The following is a 27,500-nucleotide window of genomic DNA, read 5'->3' as shown; positions in this document are numbered from 1 at the left end:
AACAGAACTACACAAACACCACACAAAACACGTCCTGGCAAGGGCCTGCAATCTCTGATTGCTCTTTTTCTTATTGACCTTGTGACTATTCACCTGCACTCAAGCTTCACAGCTTATGGGACATCGCCCAGACTGAAGGAAGTCATCAATCTTTACGGGTGAGAAGGAGTCGACAACTCGATTTTCTGTACATTCTTCACCATTGAGAGATAGGACCAAAAACACTGTACTGTTTCGCACGATGTCTCAAAACGTTGTGGATGGAATTTGCAAAACGTGGATGAGTTGGTTAAGTGACAATAACCAGGTGATTGGATTTCGGTTCAGGTTCGAATCCAGATCTGCTCCATCACTGGGATACAAACCATTAAATGTTCACCCTGGTGGAGTTGTGTGCTCTACCGAATGCCATTCTACTTCCTCTGACTGTTGTTGTATCAATGTTGAAGCAAAATAACTGTTTCATAAACCTGCCATCCTGCTTGCATTACTAACCTGCTCCATGTGCTATTCCTCAATGGGCCCACACTTGTTATCGCTTGTTCTTTACCCCTTATATACTTAAAGGGAAACCCAAACGTATTTTTTTTCTTTCTGAAAACCATTGAGAATCGTTAATCACGGTCTAATTTGAAGAGAGAAAAAACTTTTTGATACTTTCCTCGGCCGCGATTTGTGTCGTGCCTTGTCCCACCATCGTGTCCGTGAGGTGTCGCTGTCCCTCTTCAGTGGATGGGGGATTGTGGAGGAGGGAGAACTGTGGAACGAGAGTGGTAGTATGGTGGTTGTGGTATTATGGGGGTGATTGTGGATTGTGGGGAGATTGGGGATTGTGGGGTGATTGGGGATTGTGGAGGGAGGCGGGGTGAGATGGTGGTGGGTATTGTGGGGGTGATGGTTGGAGGGGAATGGGGGAGAGGGGGTGTGTAGAATGGTGGTGAGTATTGTGGGGTGATCGGTGATGGGGGATGGTAGAGGGGCGGGGGTAACCCTGAAAGTTTTAGCGTCTTTGGTCAAATCCTCTTGGAGAAGTAGATGATGATACATATATACTTTCCCTCCACTATAAATAGATGGCGGTTCATTTGATTTGTAGAAGTTTGTGTTGATAATGGATAATTATTTTCAGGTGCTCTTGTGGGAACTGTGAGGCAATGCTAACAGGTGTTTGATTACATCCAAACATCCAAACAGGGTGCCATCGAAACATAAATGAGAGTCTCTCACAACTTCGCAACTGAAAAACATCACCCTCAACCCACAACAACCCAGTATGTGCATCATAGGTCAACATCCTCTGCACCATGAAGACAAATCATCTGATCAAAATATTGACCGAATAACAGGAGTTGAGTAAAAACTTGAAAAAAACTTATCAATCAATTTCATGAAAGAAAATGTGCTCCTGAAAAAACACTGTAAAAATCCCTGTCATTCGGTAAAACTCAAACAAAAGCAGGAGTAGCGGTTTTATCATAACCCAATGCAGTTGGATGTCAGACTCAAACTAAACAAGTCTGAATTCCAAAGTAAACGGGTATAGATTGTAAACTAAACTTGTCTAAATTGTAAACTAAATGGATGTAAAATGTAAACAAAACGGACATAAGTTGGAAATGAAATGAGTCTAAATTGCAAACTGAATGGGGCTAAGTTGCAAATGGAAGTTGTCTAAATTGTTTAACTAAATAGATCTAAATTGCAAACTAAACAGATATAAGTTGTAAATGAAACGGGTCTAAATTGAAAATGGAAGTTATCTAAATTGCAAATTAAATGGGTATCAATTGCAAACTGAATGGGTCTAAGGGGCAAACTGAATGGGTCGAAATTGCAAACTGCATGGGTCTAACGGGCAAACTGAATGGGTCTAAATTGCAAACAGAACAGGTCTAAATTGCAAACAGAATAGGTCTATAATGCAAACAGAACAGGTCTAAATTGCAAACTGAACAGGTCTAAATTGCAAACAGAACAGGTCTAAATTGCAAACAGAACAGGTCTAAATTGCAAACAGAACAGGTCTAAATTGCAAACTGAATGGGTCTAAATTGCAAACTGAACAGGTTTAAATTGCAAACAGAATGGATCTAAATTGCAAACTGAACAGGTTTAAATTGCAAACAGGACAGGTCTAAATTGCAAACAGAACAGGTCTTAATTGCAAAGTGAACGGATCTAAATTGCAAACAGAACAGGTCTAAATCGCAAACAGAACAGGTCTAAATTGCAAACAGAACAGGTCTAAATTGCAAACTGAATGGGTCTAAATTGCAAACTGAACAGCTCTAAATTGCAAACGGAACAGGTCTAAATTGCAAACAGAACAGGTCTTAATTGCAAAGTGAACGGATCTAAATTGCAAACAGAACAGGTCTAAATCGCAAACAGAACGAGTCTAAATTGCAAACAGAACAGGTCTAAATTCCAAACAGAACAGGTCTAAATTGCAAACAGAACAGGTCTAAATTGCAAACAGAACAGCTCCAAATTGCAAACGGAACAGGTCTAAATTGCAAACAGAACAGGTCTAAATTGCAAACTGAATGGGTCAAAATTGCAAACAGAAGAGGTCTAAATCGCAAACTGAACAGGTCTAAATTGCAAACAGAACAGGTCTAAATTGCAAACACAACAGGTCTAAATCGCAAACTGAACAGGTCTAAATTGCAAACAGAACGGGTCTAAATTGCAAACAGAACGGGTCTAAATTGCAAACAGAACGTGTCGAAATTGCAAACAGAACAGGTCTAAATTGCAAACAGAACGGGTCTAAATTGCAAACAGAACGGGTCTAAATTGCAAACAGAACGGGTCTAAATTGCAAACAGAACGAGTCTAAATTGCAAACAGAACGGGTCTAAATTGCAAACAGAATGGGTATAAATTGCAAACAGAACAGGTCTAAATTGCAAACAGAACAGGTCTAAATTGCAAACAGAACAGGTCTAAATTGCAAACAGAACGGGTCTAAATTGCAAACAGAACGAGTCTAAATTGCAAACAGAACGGGTCTAAATTGCAAACAGAACAGGTCTAAATTGCAAACGGAACAGATCTAAATTGCAAACAGAACAGGTCTAAATTGCAAACAGAACAGGTCTAAATTGCAAACGGAACAGGTCTAAATTGCAAACAGAACAGGTCTAAATTGCAAACAGAACAGGTCGAAATTGCAAACAGAACAGGTCGAAATTGCAAACGGAACAGATCTAAATTGCAAAAGGAACAGGTCTAAATTGCAAACAGAACAGGTCTAAATTGCAAACACAACAGGTCTAAATCGCAAACTGAACAGGTCTAAATTGCAAATAGAACAGGTCTAAATTGCAAACAGAACGAGTCTAAATCGCAAACTGAACAGGTCTAAATTGCAAACAGAACGAGTCTAAATTGCAAACAGAACAGGTCGAAATTGCAAACGGAACAGATCTAAATTGCAAAAGGAACAGGTCTAAATTGCAAACAGAACGGTTCTAACTTGCAAACTGAATGGGTCAAAATTGCAAACTGAACGGGTCTAAATTGAACAATAAACAAGTTTAAATTGCAAATGAAACAATTGCAAACACAATTACAAATGAAACAAATACAGACAGGACTACACCAAAATAATCAGGAAAGGTTTGAAAGAGTTGATGAGTATGAAGAAATGTCACTCATTTCGGAGTCATCTAGTTTAACGACCCAACTCAACTCAAATCATCATCATCGTCAATGTACTCGACTCTTTGCAGAGTATATGCCGCTGAAGCAGCTTCTTGGCACAGGTTCTGTCAGGTGGTTTCAATGTGCTGGACCATTTGCTTATGCCAGGTGATTTGGTTCTGCGAGGTGGTTTCCTTATGCCAGCTGGGTGGTATGCTTATGATGGGTGGTTTGCCATTGCCTTCCCAACAGTCAGTGAGGGAAGAAATTTTGGAATTCTTTGAGGTTGCCGGTGATTACTCGCTTACTCTTCCTGAGTTCACGACGTCGGATCTTTAACATCCACCCATAACCATTGCTGTTGGACATTTCCTCTAACTTAATGTCAATCTGTGTGATGGAGCACACATACACAATGATGCATGCGCAGCACCACGATGTTCGTTTATAACTGACTCAGCATTTGAACTCAGGCTAGCCAGCTCAGAAGAGAGTGTGCACACTGCTCTGCTATTGTGGCTACCTTTACTCACCTTTATATTTATTTATTTCCCCTGTTGTGCGAAGCGAAAAGCAAAGTTTAGCAAGTGGTTCACTTTGTCTCTCTGTCAGTCTGTTTGTGTACAAAGGACAGTTTATGGTTGATGAACAAATTAACTTAACTTAAATAGAATGTTATATTTTGAACACGAATTGGAACATGAATGGGAACATGAACCTGTAGCTGAGTCAGTGTTCTGGCTCTGAATTTGGCAAATTGTGTGGAATGTCGTCCTGAACGAGAATGCGCAGAGTGGAGGAAAGTATGTTTGTTTTTAGTGCGTCTGCCTGTCTGGCAGTCAAACAAAATTGAAAATCATTCCAAACAAGAAACTTACTGTTTTTAAGGACGTTATAAAGGACACAAACAACAGGCACAAAGACCGAATTTAACATGTTAAATGAGTTGGTGTAAAAGACGCTGCATCAATGGCGGTATGTTTTTTTGCGAGGTGAGGTAACATCCATAATTGCACATAAAAAGGTGAAATAACGAAGTGTCATAGTGAAGCAACCAGTGTGTAGGTGTGTGGGAGTGTGCCTCACGACATTTGAGGTGTGGGTGGTTCATTGCTGTATTGGAAAGCTGAGATCAATTCAGGTTCGTTCCAACCTGACAGTGAGGACACATCATATTCTGTTTTGCTACTGTAGTGATGAGCACAAACTCCTAAAACTGATGATGCATAAAAGGTAAAGGTGACATCTGAGGAAGGGTGCACCTGCAGGTAATTTGAGCAAAAGAGAGAATCAAAGCGACCAAGTTGTGCAAATCATGTGGGTGTGGTTAAACGGGTTTTGAGGAGGATGTCATTTTGTGTGAAGGGAGGAGCGATTTTACCAAATTAAAGAGTATGAAAAGGACTCGTCTGTGCATTTTAACTGCGAAAGTATCAGTGAATCTTACAGGGAAGCAGTTAAACTGCTTACAATACAAGGTGGGTCTCTGAACATGACAAACTGTGTGCAAGGTGTAAGTTTATCTTCAGATGTGGGGAAGATGGTCAAGACCTGAATTATGGATCAGATGGGGAACCATTTGTTTATCTTCTTGTTTATCTTCCTTGTGCCACTGACAATTTGTGTACTTGCGATGCTCCACTTACTTACTTTCTTTCTCCACACACACTTACTTTCTTCTCCGTTACATATTTTGTGGATCAGCCCTGCCTACTATTTTTTGTACATAAGTATGATATCTGGTCGCAACGCCTTTTTTTTGGATGTTCGCGCTTGATGGGATCATTAGGTCATATGTGAGCGGTAGGTACTTCCATGTTTTCAGTGGTTGCTTTTGGTTCATGTTCCCACATTTTTTCTGGAACTGCGATATCGAAGTTTGTGCAGATGTGCCAGCGGATTACTTCTCAAACTTTGTTGTATCGTTCTGTGTACAGCTGTCCTGACATGAGTTTTGTGTGTGTGTGTTCAGTCATTAAGCGTAACATATTGTTGCGGACCCGGGGTCGGGGGCGAGAAGACCACGAGGGGGGAAGCTACCTCGGGTTCCCATCAGACTCTCTGGAATCACAGGCTGTCACACATGAATAACTTCCTGACGCGGTGGGTCGCGAATTGACCGTGAATGCCAATAACTCGACCACATGACTTAGGGTCCTCCATCTAATGAATATCGTTTACCGAATGGTCATGAGACACACCCTCGGTACACCTTGTTCAAACCGGATCACCTTACCGGATCAGATGTAGCCGAGCATAACTACCCAAGGACGTACCAGCTAGAAATACAGATCATTGGGGGAAACGTCTGGCTAAACTAGAATATGAACCATGCTCGACTAATGAAGGAAAAGACGAAAACGAGCTGGGAACATTTCTACACAAAGCAGTTATTTACAATCAAGAGAGGAAAGGAATGTGGCACAGTGAATAGGGTTTGTTGGTACGCACAGCAGAGGAAAGCAAATAATTTGTGGGGTGCGGCAAAAGGCAAGCAATTTACAAAAGCAGACACAGAGCAGACTTATCCCGTCAATCTTAACTTATGCTAGAACAGGCGCCATCACACACACACACACACACACACACACACACACACACACACACACACACACACACACACACACACACACACACACACACACACACACACACACACACACACACACACACCCGAGGAAGATTAGATAGCCAGAAAGAAAAAGAGCACATGAGGACAAACGGCCTCGCAATACCTGGTGCGGTCGGCTGGCCAACGCGTCCCAGTATGCTTAGGGAGAGGTAGGAGGGAGAAATACTGGTGCCTAAGGTGTGGGAGTTGGAGGAGTGGTGCGGTGCAATCTGGGGGGTGCGCTGTCGTGCCAGAGGAAAATGGGATTGCGAGTCAGTAATGATACTCTTTTGTGCGTCCAAAGGGGATGAGATAGACAGGTGGCAATAGAGAGAGGAGAGAAGATATGTAAGGCAAAAGATCCCTAGCCTAGTTGTGCATAGGTCTGTGAGTGTAGCGTGTACCTCCGTGGGACGCTCCCCTTGAGCGTTCCCACCTCGAGAAATGGTACATTATCTCCGGCTTAAGGCCCAGTCACACCTTGACGTTTTAGCCAGGAATGGCAACGTATAAAAATGCACGTAAAACGTTGGCATACGCTGAAGTTTTGAGGTTTTTTTTTTTAAGTTTTGGAAGTGTCAACATCCAGTCACACCTTGACGATTTAGCCAGCGTATGCCGACCTATGAAAAATGTGTCTAAAACGCTGGGACATGTCGAATACGGTATGGGTAAGTTGTGTATACGTTAGGAGCACGATGAAAAACAATGAAGTACGCTGGCATATTACGTGGTACGTCTAGTACGTCGTGAAATTTCAAGCATGCTGAAAATTTTACGACGTACTCGACGTATGGCTCACAAGTTCCGCATATGCTGGCATAAGTTCTCGGCACGCTCCGCAATCGTTTATACACGTCGGCCACACGTTACTTGTAAGTTACTCATAAGTCGAAACACGTCGAGGTAATGTTTAGCATACCCGAAACTTAATTTTTAACCTCTGAGTAACGTGTTTTGAACTTATTAGTAGCGTGCTTTGAACCTATGAGTAGCATGCTTTGAACCTATGTGTAACTTATCTCAAACGCACATTGGCGTCTTCCGGACGACCACAGAACTTACTGAACGTGTTTCTAACTTGCAGCTACCGTATAATGGCGTATCGGCAGCGTTTAGGGGAATTGGTATGTACAAATGGGCTTCACAAGAGGAACCCGTCAGTGTTACAGACTCCATGTTGAGTAGATGTCAATGTCAGTAGCAGTGGCAGTAGCAGTAGTAGTAGCAGTAGTTCGAGAGAATTTAGTGATGTCAATGTTAGTAGTAGTAGTAGTAGTAGTAGTAGCAGTAGTAGTAGTTCGAGAGAATTTAGTGATGTCGATGTTAGTAGTAGTAGTAGCAGTAGTAGTAGTTCGAGAGAATTTCGTGATGTCGATGTTGGTAGTAGTAGTAGTTTGAGAGAATTTAGTGATGTTGATGTTAGTAGTCGTCGTATTAGTCGTAATAGTAGCAGTAGTCGTAGCAGTAGTAGTTCGAGAGAATTTAGTGATGTCGATGTTAGTATTAGTAGTAGTAGTTGTTTGAGAGAATTTAGTGATGTCGATGTTCTTAGTAGTAGTAGTAGTAGTAGTAGTAGTAGTTCGAGAGAATTTAATGATGTCGATGTTATTAGTCATAGTTCGAGAGAATTTAGTGATGGCTATGTTGGTAGTAGTAGTAGTAGTAGTAGTAGTAGTAGTAGTAGTAGTAGTACTTTTGAGTTATGTGTTGCAAAGTGTGAACAACGTTCGTGTAGCGTGCTTACAAAACGTTACTCATAGGTTAGAAGTAAGTTTCGGGTACGCTAAACATTAAGGCCCGGTCACACCTTGACGTTTTAGCCAGCGATGGCAACGTATTAAAATGTATCTAAAACGCTGGCTTACGTTGAACTTTTGATGTTTTTTTTAAAAGATTCGGACGTATTCATAGCGACTTGGTCTTATGTATAACGCATTGGTAACGGACACAGAACGTTTCGTTGTGTTATAGATAACTTATACCAACGAATGCTGAACCTGTTGTCGGCCTACACAACCGATGCCCAACGATAGTCTAACTTAGGCATAGCGCGTTGCACGCATCGCCGACGATTTCGTGACGTAGCCTATTAAAAGGCTGACGCACAACAATTCGAATCATAACTGCCGTAGAAATGGAAGTGACAACATCGCGGTCACACCTTGGCGATCTTGCCAGCGTATGCCGACCGAAGAAAAATGTGTCTAAAACGTTGGGGCATGTCAAATACGGTATGAGTAAGTTTGGTATACGTGAGTACAACGCTAAAGTACGCTATCATACGTCGTAGTAAGTAGAGTACGTCAAGAAATTTTAAGCATGTTCAAAATTTTACGATGTACTCGGCGTATGACACACGTTCCGCATGCGATGGGGATAAGTTGTACACACGATATGCGGACACTTACACACGTCTACAAAGGCTACTTATAAGCTACTCATAAGTCGAAACACGTCGCGGTAATGTCTTTTTTACGCAAAACTTATTTCTAACTTCTGTTTGACGTGCTTTGAACCAATTCTTTACGTAGTCCCAACACACATCGACGTATGTAGACGTATTCCAATGACGTCTTCCGGTCGACAAAAAAAATAAATTAACGTGTTTCTAGCTTACAACTGCCATATAAAGACGTGTTCCCAGCGGTTTTGGGAATTGTTATATAAAAATGCTGCTCATAAAAGGGGAACCCAACAGTGTTTTCGAGTTCTTTTTGAGTCGATGTCCATGTCAGCAGTAACAGTATCAGTATCAGTATCAGTATTAGTAGTAGTTTGTTCATGTTGGCAGTAGTAGGTGAGTGTGAGGGGGAGGGTGTGGGTTATGATGGATCGTCCTTGCGTTTAACGATTTAACGATTTAAATGATAAACTCAACGATTTAAATGGCTGCATCTCCACTATTGAAAGTAGACGCTTGCGCTCAACAATTGGATTTTTTTTCACTCAACGACTTCTAAACGGTACCACTCAGCTCGTTTCATTGTTTACAATGAACGATTTAAATTGCTGTCACTCGCCTTTGTTTTTTGACGCTTTGAAATTTTTGAAATTTGAAGCGTTTCTTCTGAACGTGTTAAAACGCTCAAACTCGACTATTTTAAATAGACGCTGCCGATGGACAATTGGAATCATAGCCAAGCTAGACATCGAAGTGTGAACATCCTCGTCATGCCGAAGAAAAGTTTGAAGAATGCTGCAAATAAGTGTCCTGGCCGTGGCCGTGGACGCTGACGCAAGGACGATCCATTATACCGACGTCTTTCAGCCTATGAGTAACTTAAAAGTAACGTCTGTCAATGTGTGGCAACGATCGCGTAATGTGCCAACAACACGTTAATCATAGGTTAGAAATAAGTTTCGGGTACGCTAAACATTACCTCGGCGTGTCTCAACTTATGATTAACTTACAAGTAGCATGTGTTGACGTCTGTCAATGATCGCAGACCGTGCATACAACTTGTGGCCAGCGTAGCGGAACGTGTGAGTCATACGCCGGCATACGTCGTGAAATTTCAAGCATGAAAAAATTTGAGGACAACCGAAAAGTACAACGTTTAAAGCCAACGTACAACGACGTATGGCAGTGTTTTTCAGCATGCTCTCAATGTTATCAAAACTTACCCATAACGTATTCAACGTGTGCCAGCGTTTTAGAAAAATAATTCAAAAATCGGCATACGTTGGCTAAAACGTCAAGGTGTGACCAGGCCTTTACCTCGACGTGTTTCGACTTATGAGTAACTTACAAGTAACGTGTTTCAACGTGTGTCAACGATCGCATAACGTGCTTACAACTTATGGCCAGCGTAGTGGAACGTGTGAGTCATACGCCGGCATACGTTGTAAAATTTCCAGCATGAAAAAATTTGAGGAAAACCCAAAAGTTCAACGTTTAAAGCCAGCATACTACCACTTATGGAAGTGTTTTTCAGCGTGGTCTTAACATATACAAAACGTACCCATAACGTATTCGACGTGTACCAGCGTTTTGCAAAAAATTTCCAAAAATCGGCATAAGCTGGCTAAAACGTCAAGGTGTGACTGGGCCTTTAGTCACTTGGCTGGGGCTCGTGGAAACGGGTGATCTGCACTGGTCCTCAAGAAGAAGAACGTCTCACAGTTACACACCAACCCCGAGTGAAGAGCCAGCGAAGAGCAGAGGCAACGAGGAGCAGCCAACACAGAACCGGGAGGAGCAGAGAAGAGGAGGGCGAAGCAGAGAGCGAGCGACTCCTCGCTCCTCCCTGTATATATCCCGGGAGAAGGATAGGGTGATGACCCGAAGGCGACATGCTGTGACCCGAATCCCGCTCCTCTCTTGGGCCACATTGGCCCTAGCCATGCCCTGTCAGGCACTCGCAGCCGGAAACGGTCTCATTTGCCCATCCGGCTCGCCACTGCATGGAGCTCCTGACTCAACATCGGGTATGAGCCGACAACCCGGCCCTTCACGTGCTCCGAGTGCAGTCTCAATGCCGAATAGTAATGCACACCTGCCACCCACGGGCCCCCTCTCATGAGCCAAAATGAACACCTGGGCTCTGCACCAAACTCCTAGATCATCCTTCCTGCGACCCCTCCTCGCAGCCCCTGTCTTGCTGTGTTCTGGTGACTGGACGAGGGTCGTATCAATCCCACGAGCTCACCCGGTACATCCCCAACGAGATGCGGTCGAGCTATTAATGTCTGTTACTTGTCCCTACATCATGCAGTCCAAGTACAGCCTGAGTCGTGCAGCATGCCTCTGTTTAGTGGTGAATTATAGCGATGCAGAGGTTCGAGGGGGTGCAGGAATATTTTTTCACGTGTGTAGGAGGTGTTGGTGGTCGAAATGATGAATTTTGGTGAGCGAGGGGAGAAACAAAGTGAGATGCTGTTGGAAATTGGGGTGCAGATTTGAATTAAATAATGGTGTGCCATGTGCGTGCTGTGTGGTCTGTTGTGTGCTTTGTTGGAGAGAGTTTGGTGGTGGTGGTTCCAAGTCACCGGAGACATCCTGGTGTGTTTGCTATTCAATCGCATATTGCATGGCGTGTGTGTTTGCTTGCTTGACTTGTACCATAGCTAAAAGGAAAGGATTGGATTAGAAATCAGAATAGGAGATAAAGATATAGCTAATAGACATAGCTATAAGACCCACGCAATGCACGTCATCCCGTTAACCCACCAGACATGAGGGGAAGGTCGAACTGCACGGAGACTAACAAAATAACTTGCAGGGGATCACTGCGTGCTGGGTGCCATTGCCATTGAGGCATGGGGGAAAAATAGAACTGCAACAAAATATCTCTCTCTCTCTCTCTCTCTCTCTCTCTCTCTCTCTCTCTCTCTCTCTCTCTCTCTCTCTCTCTCTCTCTCTCTCTCTCTCTCTCTCTCTCTCTCTCTCTCTCTCTCTCTCTCTCTCTCTCTCTCTCTCTCTCTCTCTCTCTCTCTCTCTCTCTCTTTTCCCCCCCCCCTCCTCACACCCCTCCCTAGTGTATAGTAACATTTGGTGACTTCACCCCAAACTAGCTTCCCCTCCATCCTGCCTCCTCCCTTTCCCTTCCCTCTCCCATTCCTCCCCTTCCTCCTCTCCCCCCCTTTAATACCTTTGTCAGCGAAGCAATGGGTTGTATTTGCAAGTCTATATTAATGAACGTCAATGTGTACGTGTACGTGTACGTGTGTGTGTGTCTTCTCCATATCTCCAAAACCATAAAACTGAGCAGCCTGAAACTTTGCATGCATACAAAGAGAACTCCAAGGAAGTGCAAGAGTGAAAATTGTATGTTAGGGTTAATTAAAACACCCCTTTTGAAGATAATTAACGGCCTAATTTAATAATATCCTTCATCAGGCGATCCTCGGCCACCTCACATTCTGGGGTCCTGAGGCGTTTCCTGGGTAACCCCGCTGGGGTCTGAAGCCGCCATGTTTTTTTTTGGCCTGCTCAACCATGCCTCGACTTGGAAGAGGCCGCAACTATTTATTTACGACAAAGTATTTTTTTTCACTTTCCTCACTCATATTATCGAATGCCTGTTCATCACAGCTATGAATCGCTGTGTACATCACTTTTGTAAGTGCTGTGGTTTTCAAATTAGGAGCTTGGAGCGACTTCATGCAATATATGATATGATTTTTGCACGATCTACTCTCACAGATTAATTAATGTATATCATCGAAATATTATTTAGATTTTGAGGATCGGATGTCGTCCGGACTAATTTTGTGTCAAAATCTGTTGTGAAATCTGATAATTTAAATAAATAACGAGTCCGAAAACTAGGCCGATATACCTATTTACTTTAAACAAGCGAGGCTATGGTCCCTCCTCCATAGATACAGAAGAAAATGTGAAATTTCCACAAAGCATTAAACTGATCTCTTTCTACTGTTTGGAGAATTATATCGAGTGAACAAAAAGATTTAGGAATGTGGCAAAACTAACGGGCTTTATTGAACTATATGATTTAATGCATTCACTGCAAGATCTCACATCCTGTCCACCAGAGGGACTGCTTATCCATAGCATCTGCCAGATCTGTGTCAACATTTTCAGAGGTTTCGTGAGGTGCTCTGCAGTAAATCAAAGGAAATCTGGTTAAAAAAAACTGACGCTTTAAAAAAAAGTTATAACGTTTGTGCGGATCCCGAACCGTTGTACCACATGATGCATGCACAGACGAGCTGGCAAGATGGCGGATGATCTACAATGTTTATTTCATGGGGGATTGAACTTTGTGATGTCTCCAGGGTTATTCTGCATTCAGCTACAACTCCTTTGTGGATGAAGTCATTATTTGAACAAATTCATTTTATTTCATCAACTACTGCGTGCGTGGTGAAGACCGGCTTTAAAGTTAACGGGATCCTATATGACATGCAGTGATAGCCTGGCCAACCGATCCTTATCAACCATTTAACTGGAGTGCTTTCATTAGTACTTAAGCCGCTTGCCAAACGCCTTAAAGTCGATAGTGGTAACGCGTTATGTCCTTCTGAGTGAATCGTTCAAACAATGCAGACGCTTTTGCCCGCCACATTATGCAGAGGGAGTGGTTCATGCTCCATCACCCTGAGTAGTGGTTCGTGCTCCATCACCCTGAGTGAGTGGTTCGTGCTCCATCACCCTGAGTGAGTGGTTCGTGCTCCATCACCCTGAGTGAGTGGTTCGTGCTCCATCACCCTGAGTGAGTGGTTCGTGCTCCATCACCCTGAGTGAGTGGTTCGTGCTCCATCACCCTGAGTGAGTGGTTCGTGCTCCATCACCCTGAGTGAGTGGTTCGTGCTCCATCACCCTGAGCGAGTGTTTCGTGCTCCGTCACCCTGAGCGAGTGGTTCGTGCTCCGTCACCCTGAGTAAGTAGTTCCTGCTCCATCACCCTGAGCGAGTGTTTCGTGCTCCGTAACCCTGAGTGAGTGGTTCATGCTCCATCACCCTGAATGAGTGTTTCATGCTACGTCACCCTGAGTGAGTGGTTCGTGCTCCATCACCCTGAGCCAGTGTTTCGTGCTCCGACACTCTGAGTAAGTGGTTCGTGCTCCATCACCCTGAATGAGTGTTTCATGCTCCGTCACCCTGAGTGAGTGGTTCGTGCTCCATCACCCTGAGTGAGTGTTTCATGCTCCACCACCCTGAGCAAGTTGTTCTGAAATTACACTCAATCTCTGAGCCATTTGCCGTATAAACATGTTTTCTAAATTAGCGAGGCAAATTTTTTTTTCCACCCGTCACATGCAGCTGTTTATATGGAATAATCTTTGTGGACATATCCCTGAAATGTCGATATAAATGCAACGTTCTTTTTCGGTGAAAGATACTCAAGGTTTTGGGGTTGTTGCTGATATCAGCCGTGTGTGTGTGTGTGTGTGTGTGTGTGTGTGTGTGTGTGTGTGTGTGTGTGTGTGTGTGTGTGTGTGTGTGTGTGTGTGTGTGTGTGTGTGTGTATATGTGTGTGTTATTCACAAAGCATCTCTCTTTGTCCCATCCTTGCTCTACCCCTCCCAATACATTGCAACATCCTCCTCCCACCTCTCTCACTCTCGCCTCCCCCCTCTCTCTCTGTCTAGACATATCCGGACGGTGGTTCTGCCTGGATGGTATTTGTCTCTGGATGTGTCCGGGTAGGGTTTGTCTCCGGACGAGTCTGGATGGTGTTTGTCTCTGGTCAGCTTGGCTCCAGATGTGTCTGGGCAATGTTTGTCTCTGGACGTGTCCAGACGGGAGTTTATCTCCGGACGTATCCGAGCAGTGTTTGTGTCCAGCCAGCTTGGCTCCAGACACATCTGGGGGGTGTTTGTCTCTGGATGCGTCCAAGTGGTGTTTGTCTCCGAACACGTCTGGGCAGTAATTAACACTCCACTGCACATCTGCCTTCCCTTCCTCTCACCTCACACTGTCTTCCCTTCCTCCACCCCTCCTCGATCCCCCACCCCTCTTTTTCTCCCACCCCCCTTTATTATACCCATCAGCGAAGCGATGGTTGGTCGTTGCTAGTTTATAATAAAGCTCCTTTAACCACTGACTTGCCAACTGACTTACTGACTCACTGACTGACTCAATGACTGATATTAAAGATCGGTACCTTCTGGGTGACGTAGAAAGCCGAAATTTTGCGTGCCGATGGACGTCGAAGCCTGTTTCCTGGGAAAAAAAATCACAAAAGCATTGGAAAGCATCCATAAATGAAAACATAAATAAATGACAAAAAGAAAATATAAATAAATGAAAATAAGAAAATATAAATAAATGACAAAAAGAAAATATAAATAAATAAAAATAAGAAAATATAAATAAATGAAAAAAAATGCAGGCGAGCGACCCGAGACAATGGGGAAGTACGGTTTGTTATTGCTTACAATGTGTAATCATACCCCACTAGTATTACATAAAGCCCGTGATGTTATTGTGTTGCCACCCTGCTATACTTCCCACACCATCCCCTTCCCACCCCAACCACTCCCGTGAAATCAAGTACATGTAACCTGATAGATCGAATGAATGTTGTGATTATAGAATGCAGGCCCGATCGACCAAATGGCCTCCTCTTGTTTTCAAGTTCTTTGTGTTCCCCTGTATTGTGTGGGCTCCTTGTGAGAGAAGGTGATAAACTTAAAAGGTTACAGAATGTTGTGATTATAGAATGCAGGCCCGATCGACCAAATGGCCTCCTCTTGTTTTCAAGTTCTTTGTGTTCCCCTGTATTGTGTGGGCTCCTTGTGAGAGAAGGTGATAAACTTAAAAGGTTACAGAATGTTGTGATTATAGAATGCAGGCCCGATCGACCAAATGGCCTCCTCTTGTTTTCAAGTTCTTTGTGTTCCCCTGTATTGTGTGGGCTCCTTGTGAGAGAAGGTGATAAACTTAAAAGGTTACAGAATGTTGTGTCGGTGTTGAGTAACCGCAGGTACCCACGGTTTGGGATTCACGTTGGTTCACCTCGAGTTTGTTTGGTTGTGGGGAATAGTAGTGTTTTCAACCTGTTCCACTCAAGTAAGGTCATCAAGTATTCTGGACCGATGAATGAAAAATTGAAATCTTCGGTTCATCGCGCAGGGGTTTTGTACCCCGTCGAGTAGGCGAAAGGATGGTTCCTCAGTGTGTGACACCAACTGTTAAAAATGGAGGAGGAAACGTGATGATCTGAGGCTATTTTGCTGGATCGAGAGTCGGTGACTTGCACAGAGTGACTGGCATCCTGAATCAAAAGGGCGACCACAGAATTTTGCAGCGCCATGCAATACCCTCTGGTCTCTGCCTAGTTGGTCAAGGGTTAATCCTACAGCAAGATAAAGACCCAAAACATACCTCCAGGCTATGTCAGAACTACCTTAGAAGAAAAGAACAAGATGTTAGGCTTCAAATCATGGAATGGCCAGTGCAGTCTCCAGACTTAAACCCCATCGAGCTGGTTTGGGATGAACTGGACAGAAGGGTGAAAGCAAAGCAACCGCCAAGTGCAGCACATTTGTAGGAACTTCTGCAACAGTGTTGGGAAGAACTTTCCGAACAATATTTGATTTCCATTGTGGAAAGAATGTCACGAGTATGTTCGGCTGTTATATCTGCAAAAGGTGGCGACTTTGATGAGTCAAAAATTTGAATTAAATTTTGTTCAATAAAACGATTTCATGATTTAATTTTTTATCTGCAATTGTTTATTTGTTCTATGTTTTAATTTCAGAGTACATTGAAACATTAAACTGCTTAAAATTTCAGTAAAAACTGAAAAATGGGGGTGTTCTAAAACTTCTTACTGGTAGTGTATGTATATGTATATATATATATATATATATATATATATATATATATATATATATATATATATATATATATATATATATATATATATATATATATATATATATATGTATATATATATATATATATATATATATATATATATATATATATATATATATATATATATACATATATTATCATATATACAGTTTTTATCATGACATCAGATGGACTTTTGTGGACTTCAAGTTTGCAACATAGAGAGGTTTTGGTTTCTTTTGGAGTGTTGTTATCAGCTTCGGGAAGGAGTGTGGGGAGAGGGGGGGGGGAATAGAAAAGAGCCATGTTTTGCCTTGCTCACTAAATGGTAATGAGACAATGATTAGCAAACAGATATGGTTTTACAAGGTTGTTTTCCAATTGAACAGAGAAATGCATAGTCTGCTCTTAACTTGCTTTCTCAGCATATACATTTATTAAATTATTTTCAAAGCACTAGACTAAGACAATTTTGTATTTTACATGATTATAAATTCAAGTAATAAGCCAGATTCGTGTGTGTGTGTGTGTGTGTGTGTTTGTGTGTGTGTGTGTGTGTGTGTGTGTGTGTGTGTGTGTGTGTGTGTGTGTGTGTGTGTGTGTGTGTGTGTGTGTGTGTGTGTGTGTGTGTGTGTGTGTGTGTGTGTGTGTGTGTGTGTGTGTGTGTGATGTTCTACCTTGAGTAAACGACGAGAAAGAGATGGATTTTTAAACAGACTGTCGTTGTGTTTCTAGAGACAATGGTGGAACGAGTGTGCATTGTAGGAGCTGGAGTGAGTGGCCTCACAGCCATTAAGTGCTGCCTCGAAGAAGGACTAGAACCCACATGCTTTGAAATGGCGGATGACATTGGAGGATTGTGGAAGTACCAGGTATTACATTAATAAGTTCGATAAGTATTCGAAAATGGCTTTGCTGGTTTGAGGAACTCAACAATGTGTCGTAACACTCAGCATTTGAGATCGCTCAAAGGTTATAGAGGTCATCCAGGTATGATCTGATACCTGAGGAAGAGGAGTTCAGTGAAACAAGGTGGAAAGTGCACACGCCTACATGTATGAACTCGAGTTTGTTTTTGTTGTTTTTTATTAATAAATGTTTTTAATAAAATTGTTTTTCATCATTTGTTGGTGGCACTTCCAATACCCCTGTGCGCCGCACATATGCGATGCCACTATATTTGGTGTCGTTGTAAAGATATCAAATAAAAAGAGTCTTCTTTGTCTTTTAGCTTTCATTTTCACCTGAATCAGTCGACTCAAAACCCCCCTCCGTCTTCCTTCTACCTCCTCGAAAAACAACAATCTGGATTAGCCGATTTTGTGAATCACATTTAATATATCAAAGACTTCCGTCAAAGCCTGTATTAATCTTCTCTCGTGTTTTGGAAACACAACTTTGCTTTTACATGTTTCCTCATAGCTGTCAGTAAAAATGTTGGCTCTGGACCACATCAAATTAACATTGAAGTCAATGGAAACAACTCAACATTCACCACCTATCAAAAAACAGGATTGTTCCATTGTTGTTTTCACACCATCATTTTGTCGTTTTTTTCATTTTCCCATTTTAGTTATTTCTGGAACACCAATAACATCATCCTAATACTGTGCAATGTAACCCAAAACTTGGGTTCTTGTTGTTAAGCAACTCTTGCCTAAAGTTGACACATATTCAGGTTGCAGAGAAACTCCATGATCCAAGGAAGTTTCATTCAAAAAGATGTTATATCCCCTCCAAGTACGATTACGAAGCCATTCACAAAATTGTAATCGTTGATCAGGATCATCCTCATCTAAAGTTTAAACCATATGCGGTTCGTCAGGTTTTATCTTCCAATTGCTTCAAAATGCCATGGACACTGGCTGTAGAAATGCTCAATTCCACTGAAGCTCTCCGAATCGATTGTTGAGGATTGTTCAATAATGAGTTTGCAACATTTCGTTTGTTTTTACCCGATGGAGCTGTTCTTGGGTGACCACTCCTTGGAGTATCTGCAAGGTTTCCTGTTACATCAAACTTCATGTCAAGATTGTGTCTGCCTTGTCTTGATGGGGAAATAACACTTGGAAATTTATTCCCAAATGCTGTAAAAACTTCTCAGTAACTCTTTTCACGACTTCAAAATATAAAGTATAATTTACTCATTATTTAGATGTCACTCCATCTTCTGGAGTAGCACTTTACTCACCTGGAAGAAGAACAAAAATTCATTAAAAATATCAGTTTGCCCCCCAAAAAAACAACTGAAAAGATGGGGAAACTCACTCAGCACCAGAGCGAAGTCGATGGCATATCATCACAAATCCCCACACTTCCTACTTTAGCACAGTTGAAAAAAGGAAAAAAAGGTCCACCAGGAAGTTTCTTACAAAGTTGCTAAGTTATGGAGCTAAGCATTTGTTGGCTTAGACTGTGTTTTCTCCTTCCATTGCTCTCATATATGTAATGACAGCATTATGTTTTCGCCTGGGATCACTGAATGTTAACGGGTGTAAAGTTGCATTTCGTTGCACCAAGTACTGTCATTCTGGTTTAAGGAGAAAGTTGGAGTCGCATTTCTACAGGAGACACACACAACCCAAGAGGCTGCCTTCCGATGGGAAAATCAATGGCAAGGATTGGCTTTTTTCAGTCACCTCACGGATACGTCTTGCGGAGTAGCTATCCTGTTTTCGCCAAGTGTGAAACCTGAAATACTTGTAAATGAAGTCAGTTTGGCTCGTTTGTTACATATAAAGGTAAGGCTTGAAGATTTTGTTGTTAACTTCATAAACATTTATGCACCATGTGTGGGAGCTGCAACGGTGCGGTTCTTTGATGACATGCGGCGATTCATGCTCATCTTGCCTGACGAAGAGTGTGTGATTAATGGAGGGGATTTTAATTGCACTCTCAACCCCTCCCTAGAGAGAGTGCGTAAAGAACTGCACAGTCCTTCTGTTAAAGCATTACAACAAGTGGCAACACTGTTCAACCAGAGAGACATTTGGCGTGTACAGCACCCCACGGATAAATCGTTTCCTTACACTTGTATCAGGGGTGGTAATATCTCGCAATCCCGACTAGACCGATTCTACTTGTCTCACCGTTGGTGCAGATGTGTAAGTTGCTCCGATAGAAAATTTGCGCATTTTGCACATCATAATCTGCCCTGGATTAAGCTTTCCCTGGCTGAGGCAAGGCATGGCACTGTGTTTCGGCATTTCAACAATGCCTTAGTCAAGGATGAAGCTTTTTTGTTAAACTTTAGCAACTTTTGGCAAGCCTGGAGGGATAGAAAAGGAGATTCGGATGCGGATGCCTGTGTCACTTTGTGGTACGGCCTCCCTGAAGTGACTCCAGAATACAGAGAGCGACTAGAAGCTCCATTTTCTCTGGAAGAATTAACAATTGCTTTGTATAGTCTGTCGCTGGATAAGTCCCATGGAGTGGATGGCTTATCTTATAAATTTTACACCAAAGTATGGGATTTGATCGGACTTTACTACCTTCGTGTAGCTCAGGAAGCATGGTGATATAGGCCAAATGCCACTGTCTTGGAGGCGAGCAACTTTGGCTTTGATTCCGAAGGAGGGTGACTTGAGAGACATAAGGATTTATCGGCCAGTATCTCTGTTGTGCGTGGACTACAAAATCATGGCAAAAATGCTGTCAAATCATCTGGGACCGGTGTTACCAAAATTAATCAGCCCTGACCAATCGTATGCCATTCCTGGCAGAACAATATATGACAACATATCCCTGGTCAGAGACGTAATACAGTATGTGGACAAGACTCAGACTCAAGTTGGATTCCTTTCCTTGGATCAAGGGAAAGCTTTTGACCAAATGAACCATGATTACCTCTTTGAGACCCTGCTACCTTTTGGGTTGAGAAGGAGATACGTAGTATAGGCATGATCCAGACGTTATACGTGTCGGCAGAATGCCTAGTTAAAGTCAATGGTCACTTGCTCGCCCCCTTTCCATTCAAAGGAGGAAAATAACAAGGATGTCCCTTGTCCGGCCAACTTTTATTCCCTGTGCATCGAACCCTTCCTTTGTTTGATGAGGTGAAGGCTAACTGGCATGGTGGTACCAAACAACAGGCTCTCCCTCATACTTTCTGTATATGCAGACGACGTCCTTGTTTTTGCCAGCAGTGCAAGGGACGTGCAAGCCATTTATGATTGCCAGTGGGTATACTCAACAGCATCGTCTGCAACAATAAATTGGAGGAAAGGTTCTGAGCTTCTGATTGGATCAATGCAGATTACAGAGTTCCCAAAACCTTTTCAGGAAGTGACAGGAAGTCGCAATGAGCTAAAATAATTGGGGGTGCATTTGTCCACCTCAAGTGGGTGCTCACCACTTGTCAACTGGAACACTTTAGGGGACCAGATGGAAGCAAAGTTGAGAGTCTGGAGTGGGCTGCTGAAAGTCCTGTCACTGAGAGGGAAAACGCTCTTCATTAAACAATTTATCATTCCAAAGTTGATGTTCAAGATCTCTTGCATAAGCATTCCAGAGGAGTTTGTGGTTGAGATGCAGAGGAAGTTGTTGGACTACTTTTGGAATGGCAAACACTGGGTTTCTTTGGGCATTCTTAGCTTGCCCTTGGATGAAGGTGGACAGTCTTTTCCCTGCCTTCAAAGCCACTACCACACATCTAGGCTGAAGACCATTCAACGCTACCTGTATGCGAATCCTGCACAGCAATGGTGCTCCTTGGTGTCGTGCTTTTTCAACAAAGTGTTAAATCTTGGGTATGAAAGTCATATTTTTACCATTGCCTCACACAACCTGTCAAGTTCGACATTGCCTCTCTTTTATCAAGAAATGCTGAGGGCTTGGCATGTTGCTGACATAAAAAGAGCAAATCCTTCTCCAGGCAAAGACTTGTTTGAAGAACCACTCTTTCTCAACCCTCTTCTGTAAGGCCTAACTCCGGCTTCATGCTCATTAAGAAGGAAGCTCTTGACTGGTAATATATTCACAGTGGGAGACCTTCTGAATGATAGGAAGAGAGGCCTTCTCTCATCAAAGGAACTCACAGTGAAAATGGGCCTACGGACAATTAGAATCCCCTCAAGGATACTCCAAGAGGTTAAAATGTCTTTGCCTCCTGATTGCTTGGCATACCTAGAGAATCCCATTGAGGGTGACAGAACTTTGCAGATGTGCAGCAGCAACTTCATGGACTTTAAGATCGAACCACGACATTGCGAGCTCCCTCAGCCACCACCCGCATACAACATGGGTTGACCCCCTGATGCAGCTAAAATGTCCTTCCGTGGGCTGTCAAGGAAGACCATATACCTGCTGTTCATGCACTTGCTCCACTACATGGCTCTTGCAACCCGACGGGATACTCCCTAATGTGAGATTCTTCCACTTACTTTTCTAAGTCATCCATGTTGGGGTTCACTCTATCTTCACCCAACACCAAGAACAATGGCGGACTTAAGTTGGAGATTGCTGCATGGTGCCTTAAGCTCTGGAGCCATGAGGCGGCATTTCACAAACGTTTCAGAGGAATGCTGCTTTTGTGGTGAAAGAGAAACGGTATTTCACATGTACCCACAATGTCGCCATCTTCAACCAATTCTCTAACTAATGGAAAACTTACTTTTGCACTTCTGGCTTCACTTCTCACCAACACTCTTCATCATCGGACACCTGGTGAAGAAGCAGAGCAAGTCACGAGATCTCCTTGTCAACTTTATTTTCACTTGTGCAAAGATGGCAAATTATAAAACTAGGAAGGCAAAAATTGAGAGGAACGTGGTGGAACTCAGTGCTGTGAGCCTGAAAGGCTTCATACACTCACACTGTCTCAGAATATAAGGTGGCAGAATATGGTAACACTGTTCAAAATTTTAAGGAAACTTGGACCACAAACGAAGCACTTTGTAATATCTCTCCACAAGGCACTTTGTTCTTATTCATATAAATGTGTTATTTTGGTAATTTGTTCTTTCTTCCTCTTTCTTTCTTTCTTTCTTTCTTTGTGTGTGTCTCTCTCTCTCTGTCTCTCTGTCTCTCTGTCTCTCTGTCTCTCTGTCTCTCTGTCTCTCTGTCTCTCTGTCTCTCTGTCTCTCTGTCTCTCTCTGTCTCTGTCTCTCTCTGTCTCTCTCTCTCTCTCTCTCTCTCTCTCTCTCTCTCTCTCTCTCTCTCTCTCTCTCTCTCTCTCTCTCTCTCTCTCTCTCTCTCTCTCTCTCTCTCTCTCTCTCTCTCTCTCTCTCTCTCTCTCTCTCTCTCTCTCTCTCTCTCTCTCTCTCTCTCTCTCTCTCTCTCTCTCTCTCTCTCCCTCTCTCTCTCTCCCCCTGCTGGTGGTTTGGTTTCTGGGTGCGGTGTCATGGCCGCCATAGGCTCCTGCTCTGTGCTGTGAGTCCAGTGTTATTCTCTCCTCTGCCTGTTTAATATTTTCATCGTCTTTTTTGTTTCCTCTTCCCCCTCTGCTTTCCACTCCCACCCCCCTTCTTCTCGACTCCCCGTCTCCTTCCTTCCCCATCCCCTTCCTTTCCCACCCCCACCCACCCTGTTCTTCATTACTCACCCCCACCCTTTTTTCCCCACGTGGTTCATAACGGTTTTGTATTTATATTTTTCGTTCCCTTACCTTTCCCCTTTTCTTCTTTGGGACGAGAGAGAGACAGAGAGCCCACAGCTTGTGGTATAGGTAAGCTTCGAGCCGGTAGCCTACTCCGTTATCGAGTGCGTTCCTGTTTACCTGTATTACGGGTGTGTTTTTTTGTTTCGCGTCTCCTACGATGAGACACGTCGGAGCGGTTATATGACCCTTCCCCTCATTCCCTCCCTCACCCCTCCCCTTCCGTTTGTTGAAATCAAAGAATGTCGACACGTTCCCGTTACACGGCCTATGAGGCCTTGACGAGGAAAAATGGCGTCGTGTGCGTTCCTCTTATCGAGGTCAGCGTTGATGACATTGTTTCTGCCACTGGTAATATGGTTGGGTTTGAAAAAGTCCGCGCAGCTTCTCGCATGAATAAACGATTGTTGTTTTTGTATCGGACGATCTTTTAGTTCATGACATCGTCTCAACTGGAATATCAACTGAAAATGGTTGTTCCATCTTAGCCTCCCCTCTCCCCACAACTCGTACCAAAATTGTACTCAGTAATGTCCCACCTTTCATCAAGAATGAAGCATTGGTAAAATAATTATCTCGATTCGGGACCGTAGTCTCTCAGATTACAATGTTACCTTTGCGATGTCAGAATGAGCAGGCTAGACATGTGATGTCTTTCAGGCGACAGGCGTACATTGTGCTTCCCTCATCTAATGTCGATAAAGTGCTTAATGTGGTCTTTAAATTTCGCATAGATGGACACGAGTACCAAGTGTACACGTCGACGGAAACACTGAAATGTTTTAACTGCGATGGTTTCGGCCATTTAATACGTTTCTGCCCGAAAACTGCATTCCCTACAGCTGAGGATACTACTGCTCCGTCTAATACGGCCCCACCTGTTAGCACCTGCGACCCTGTTACAGTCTCAGAGAACGGAATATCAGACCCTAAGGACACAGAGGACCTCTACATGAGGTGATTCTCAAGTGTTTGGGATGGGTTTACAACTATTGCCTTATTATGGAAAAGAAAAACGGATAAGAACGAACTTAACCCACATAAAGGGGAAAAAGTGGTTTTGGCTCTGAGTGAAACAACTCCGGGCTTATGTGACACAGTGTCAATGAAAAATCGGTATGAGTCACTCTCAAATGATGAAATGGACCCCCTTTTGGTAGATCAAGGTGAAGGGGATTTACTCCCAGAGAAAATTAAGGAAACTACAGTCAGGATCCCTACTTCTGATCAGGAAATTGAACCATGTAAGGATCTTACCGAAAAAGAACTAAAATCTGTCTCCAGGACCCCCCAATTGTGCCACGAGTTAACCATCAACGACTCCTCAATGGTGGAAATTGCTCCATCGAATACCCCTGAAGTCATACCTGAGTGTTGTGACAAAGCTCTGAAAAACCTGAGGCAGATGCTGATACCACCACCCTCCCCCCTCCCATCACTCCATCTCTCCCTCACCCCTTCTACATTACTCAAGGTGGAATCAGAGCCTCCCTCACCCCTCCCCTCCACGTCGAAAACAGAACAACCTGATACCTGCATACTACAGAGTATAAACACGGTTTGTGAATTAGAAATTGAAAATTTTCCAGATAGTGCTTCTGACATGTCAGAAGGAGAACCAGATGTCATCGAAGAATTCCCTACAAACAGTACTCCTAATGTCTCACCATCGCAAATCCTTAAATTCCTAAATTATACTTTTAGGAAAAGACATGTAGATATAAAGGAATATTTTTCTGACTTACGTGGTTTTATTGAAACAGCAAAAAATATCATTCGTCAACCTAATGATTACCATCTCACCGAGCCACAGTGCAGTAGGCTTAAAAAGCACTTTGTTAAAGCTAAAATGGAAATGAAATGATGACCTGCGTGCACTTCTTTGCTTGTCACCTCTTCATCACTATGGTGATCTTTGGCAGCCTAAACATAAATGGTGGAGCAAGCCAGTTGAGGATGCTCCAAGTAGTCAACCTCATTAAACAACGGAAATTAGATGTAGCCTTTTTACAAGAAACCCACTCTACTCCAGCATCGCACATTTTGGAATAGAATGATGAAAAAGACCGGCTATTTTAGCGATTCCAACTCTTGCACAGCAGGAGTTGTCTTTCTGCTTAGTCCGCACTTCTGCCCTCTACAACTTTCATTTCAGGAAATAATCCCAGGTTACCTTGCTTCCCTGGATTTTGTTGACAATAACATCGAATTTACTTTAATAAATCTCTATGCTCCTTCAAAGGGCACAGACCGCCGAAGCTTCTTCACAAGGTTACGACTCTACATGAGGAAATTCGATTTAAAAAAGTGTATCGTAATGGGAGGTGATTTCAATTGCACCCTTCAGCCCGCACGTGATCGGAATGGTGCAGAACCTCACCCCGGATCAGCCAGAGTGCTGTCTGACATAATAAGGGATTTTCGTCTTCAAGACATACGGCGGATACAAAATCCAAACACCCATCAGTTTACTTGGAGTAAAGTTGCCAACAATCAGGTGGCCCTTGCCCGGCTGGATAGATTTTACGTTAACTCACCCCTTATTAACCTCTCACCTACCACGAGAATTTCTCCATCTGGTTTCTTGGACCATCACGTTATCACCATGTGCTACCGAATAGGGTCGTCTCCAAATCGCCACTCTTTTTGGAAACTTAACATCTCCATATTAGATAACCCCTCTTTTAATAGTGCCTTTCAAAGAGTATGGTCCAATTTAGTAGGTGCTAAGCCCCAATTTAAAGACCAGCAGTTATGGTGGGACAACACAAAGGTCCAAATTCGAAATTTCTGTCAACATTTCTGCTCTTTAAATACACAAGTAGAACGCAGAATAAAAGCGGAACCGGAGAAAGAAATTCTACAAATTCAAAGCAACTTAAAAACCCACCCTGCCCCCCCAACAAAAACTAAGACTGCATGAGAAAAAGTTTCTTCTCAATAGTATAATCACCAACCATACCCAAGGAGCGTTAACGAGATTGCGCTTTCAACACCTTCATCTCTTAGATAACCCAACTAGGTTTTTTTATTTTGAATCAAAATCGCCTCATTCCTTAATCACTGCTTTAAAACGTCCTGATAACTTGGTCACTACTAACCCGGTAGAAATTAAGAACGACACAAAACTTTTCTTCTCTAAACTTTACCAGGCAAAAGATGTTGATTTCGAACTGGTTTCTCAATTGGCGGATGGTATCAGTGTTCTATCCCCCAAATAAAAGTTGGATTTAGAATCACCACTCACACTCGAGGAACTTTCTGCTGCCCTTAAGAGCCTGAATGGAGGGAAATCACCTGGGCTGGATGGTCTACCAGCGGAGTTCTTCAAAAAATTCTGGGACCTGATTGGACCTGAATTGCTTTTGGTCTTCCAAGAGAGCCTGGAGAAGAATAAACTCTCACTAAGTTGCAGAAGAGCTGTGGTTACTTTGATTCCTAAAAAAGGGAATCCCTTGCTCATCTCACAGTGGAGGCCAGTGTCCCTGCTGTGTACAGACTATAAAATCCTCTCAAAAGCTTTGGCCTTATGTATTTCACCTCTACTAAAATATATTATATATATGGACCAAACCTACTGTGTCCCCGGGCGTAATGTCCAGGATAGTATTTCTGTTATTCGAGATGTAATTGATGTTTGTGAGATAAATCATGGAAGTTGTGACCTGGTCTTCTTGGACCAGGAGAAAGCATTTGACTGTGTTTCTCACACATACCTTTTTGAAGTTTTAAAATATTTTTGGTTTTGGCCCCCTCTTTCTCTCACATAGACAGTTATGTTATTTAAACATAATGGCCATTTTAAAAATAAACAATGAACTTGTACCCCCTTTTGGGGTTGGGAGAGGGGTAAGGCAGGGCTTCCCTCTTTCAGGAATATTGTATACTCTTTCTCTTGAACCCTTCTTAAACACCCTTCGTAAATCCTTATCTGGTGTCACTATGGGAACCAATCCCTTAAAAAGCATCGCCTATGCAGATGACATCTGTTTCTGCATAAATCATGCAGAAGACATTGTTAAGATGACGAGTACCTTGGATCTCTTAAGTAAAGCATCATCAGCCAGAATAAATTGGGCTAAAACAGAAGCACTGTGGCTCCAACCCTCTGCCTATCTCTTATCCACCCCCCCTTTCCCTCTCCCTCCTTGTCTCCCTGGCAATATTTCTTGGAAAAGTGACTGGATCAAATTCTTGGGAGTGTTTCTTGGTCCGGACGATTTTGTGAGGCATTATAACTGGGAAGGTTTGTTGGCACGCATGGAACTAATTTTACTGAAATGGAAGAGTTTACTCCGCCAACTGTCCTACCAAGGCAGGGTACTAGTCATCAACAGTCTGGTCACCTCAACGTTATGGTACAGGGTTCTTGCCCTA

At 42.9% G+C, this 27,500-nt stretch overlaps 1 protein-coding gene across 6 annotated transcripts in view; it reads left to right on the top strand.

The window, feature by feature from the left end:
• LOC147010234 (flavin-containing monooxygenase 5-like) overlaps positions 1-27,500 on the top strand; it is a 71,321-nt gene that overhangs the window by 11,488 nt on the left and 32,333 nt on the right. The window contains exons 2-3 of one of the 6 annotated variants that reach the window (XM_085860939.1): positions 105-158; positions 17,264-17,400. In XM_085860939.1, coding sequence (XP_085717065.1) covers positions 17,269-17,400 — 132 coding nt within the window. In that variant the 5' untranslated portion in view covers positions 105-158; positions 17,264-17,268. Of the gene's footprint in view, positions 1-104; positions 159-5,050; positions 5,127-5,624; positions 5,752-12,152; positions 12,324-12,729; positions 12,819-17,263; positions 17,401-27,500 lie in introns of those variants that run through there. The other 5 variants (XM_085860937.1, XM_085860942.1, XM_085860940.1 and 2 more) reach the window with 5 other exon arrangements.

Source organism: Eptatretus burgeri, chromosome 17, assembly GCF_056783735.1.
Source record: "Eptatretus burgeri isolate ZD-2024b chromosome 17, Ebu_testis_v1, whole genome shotgun sequence".
Taxonomy (NCBI): Eukaryota; Metazoa; Chordata; class Myxini; order Myxiniformes; family Myxinidae; genus Eptatretus; species Eptatretus burgeri.
Note: the sequence above shows the minus strand (reverse complement) of the source record. Positions and strands in the feature narration are given on the sequence as shown.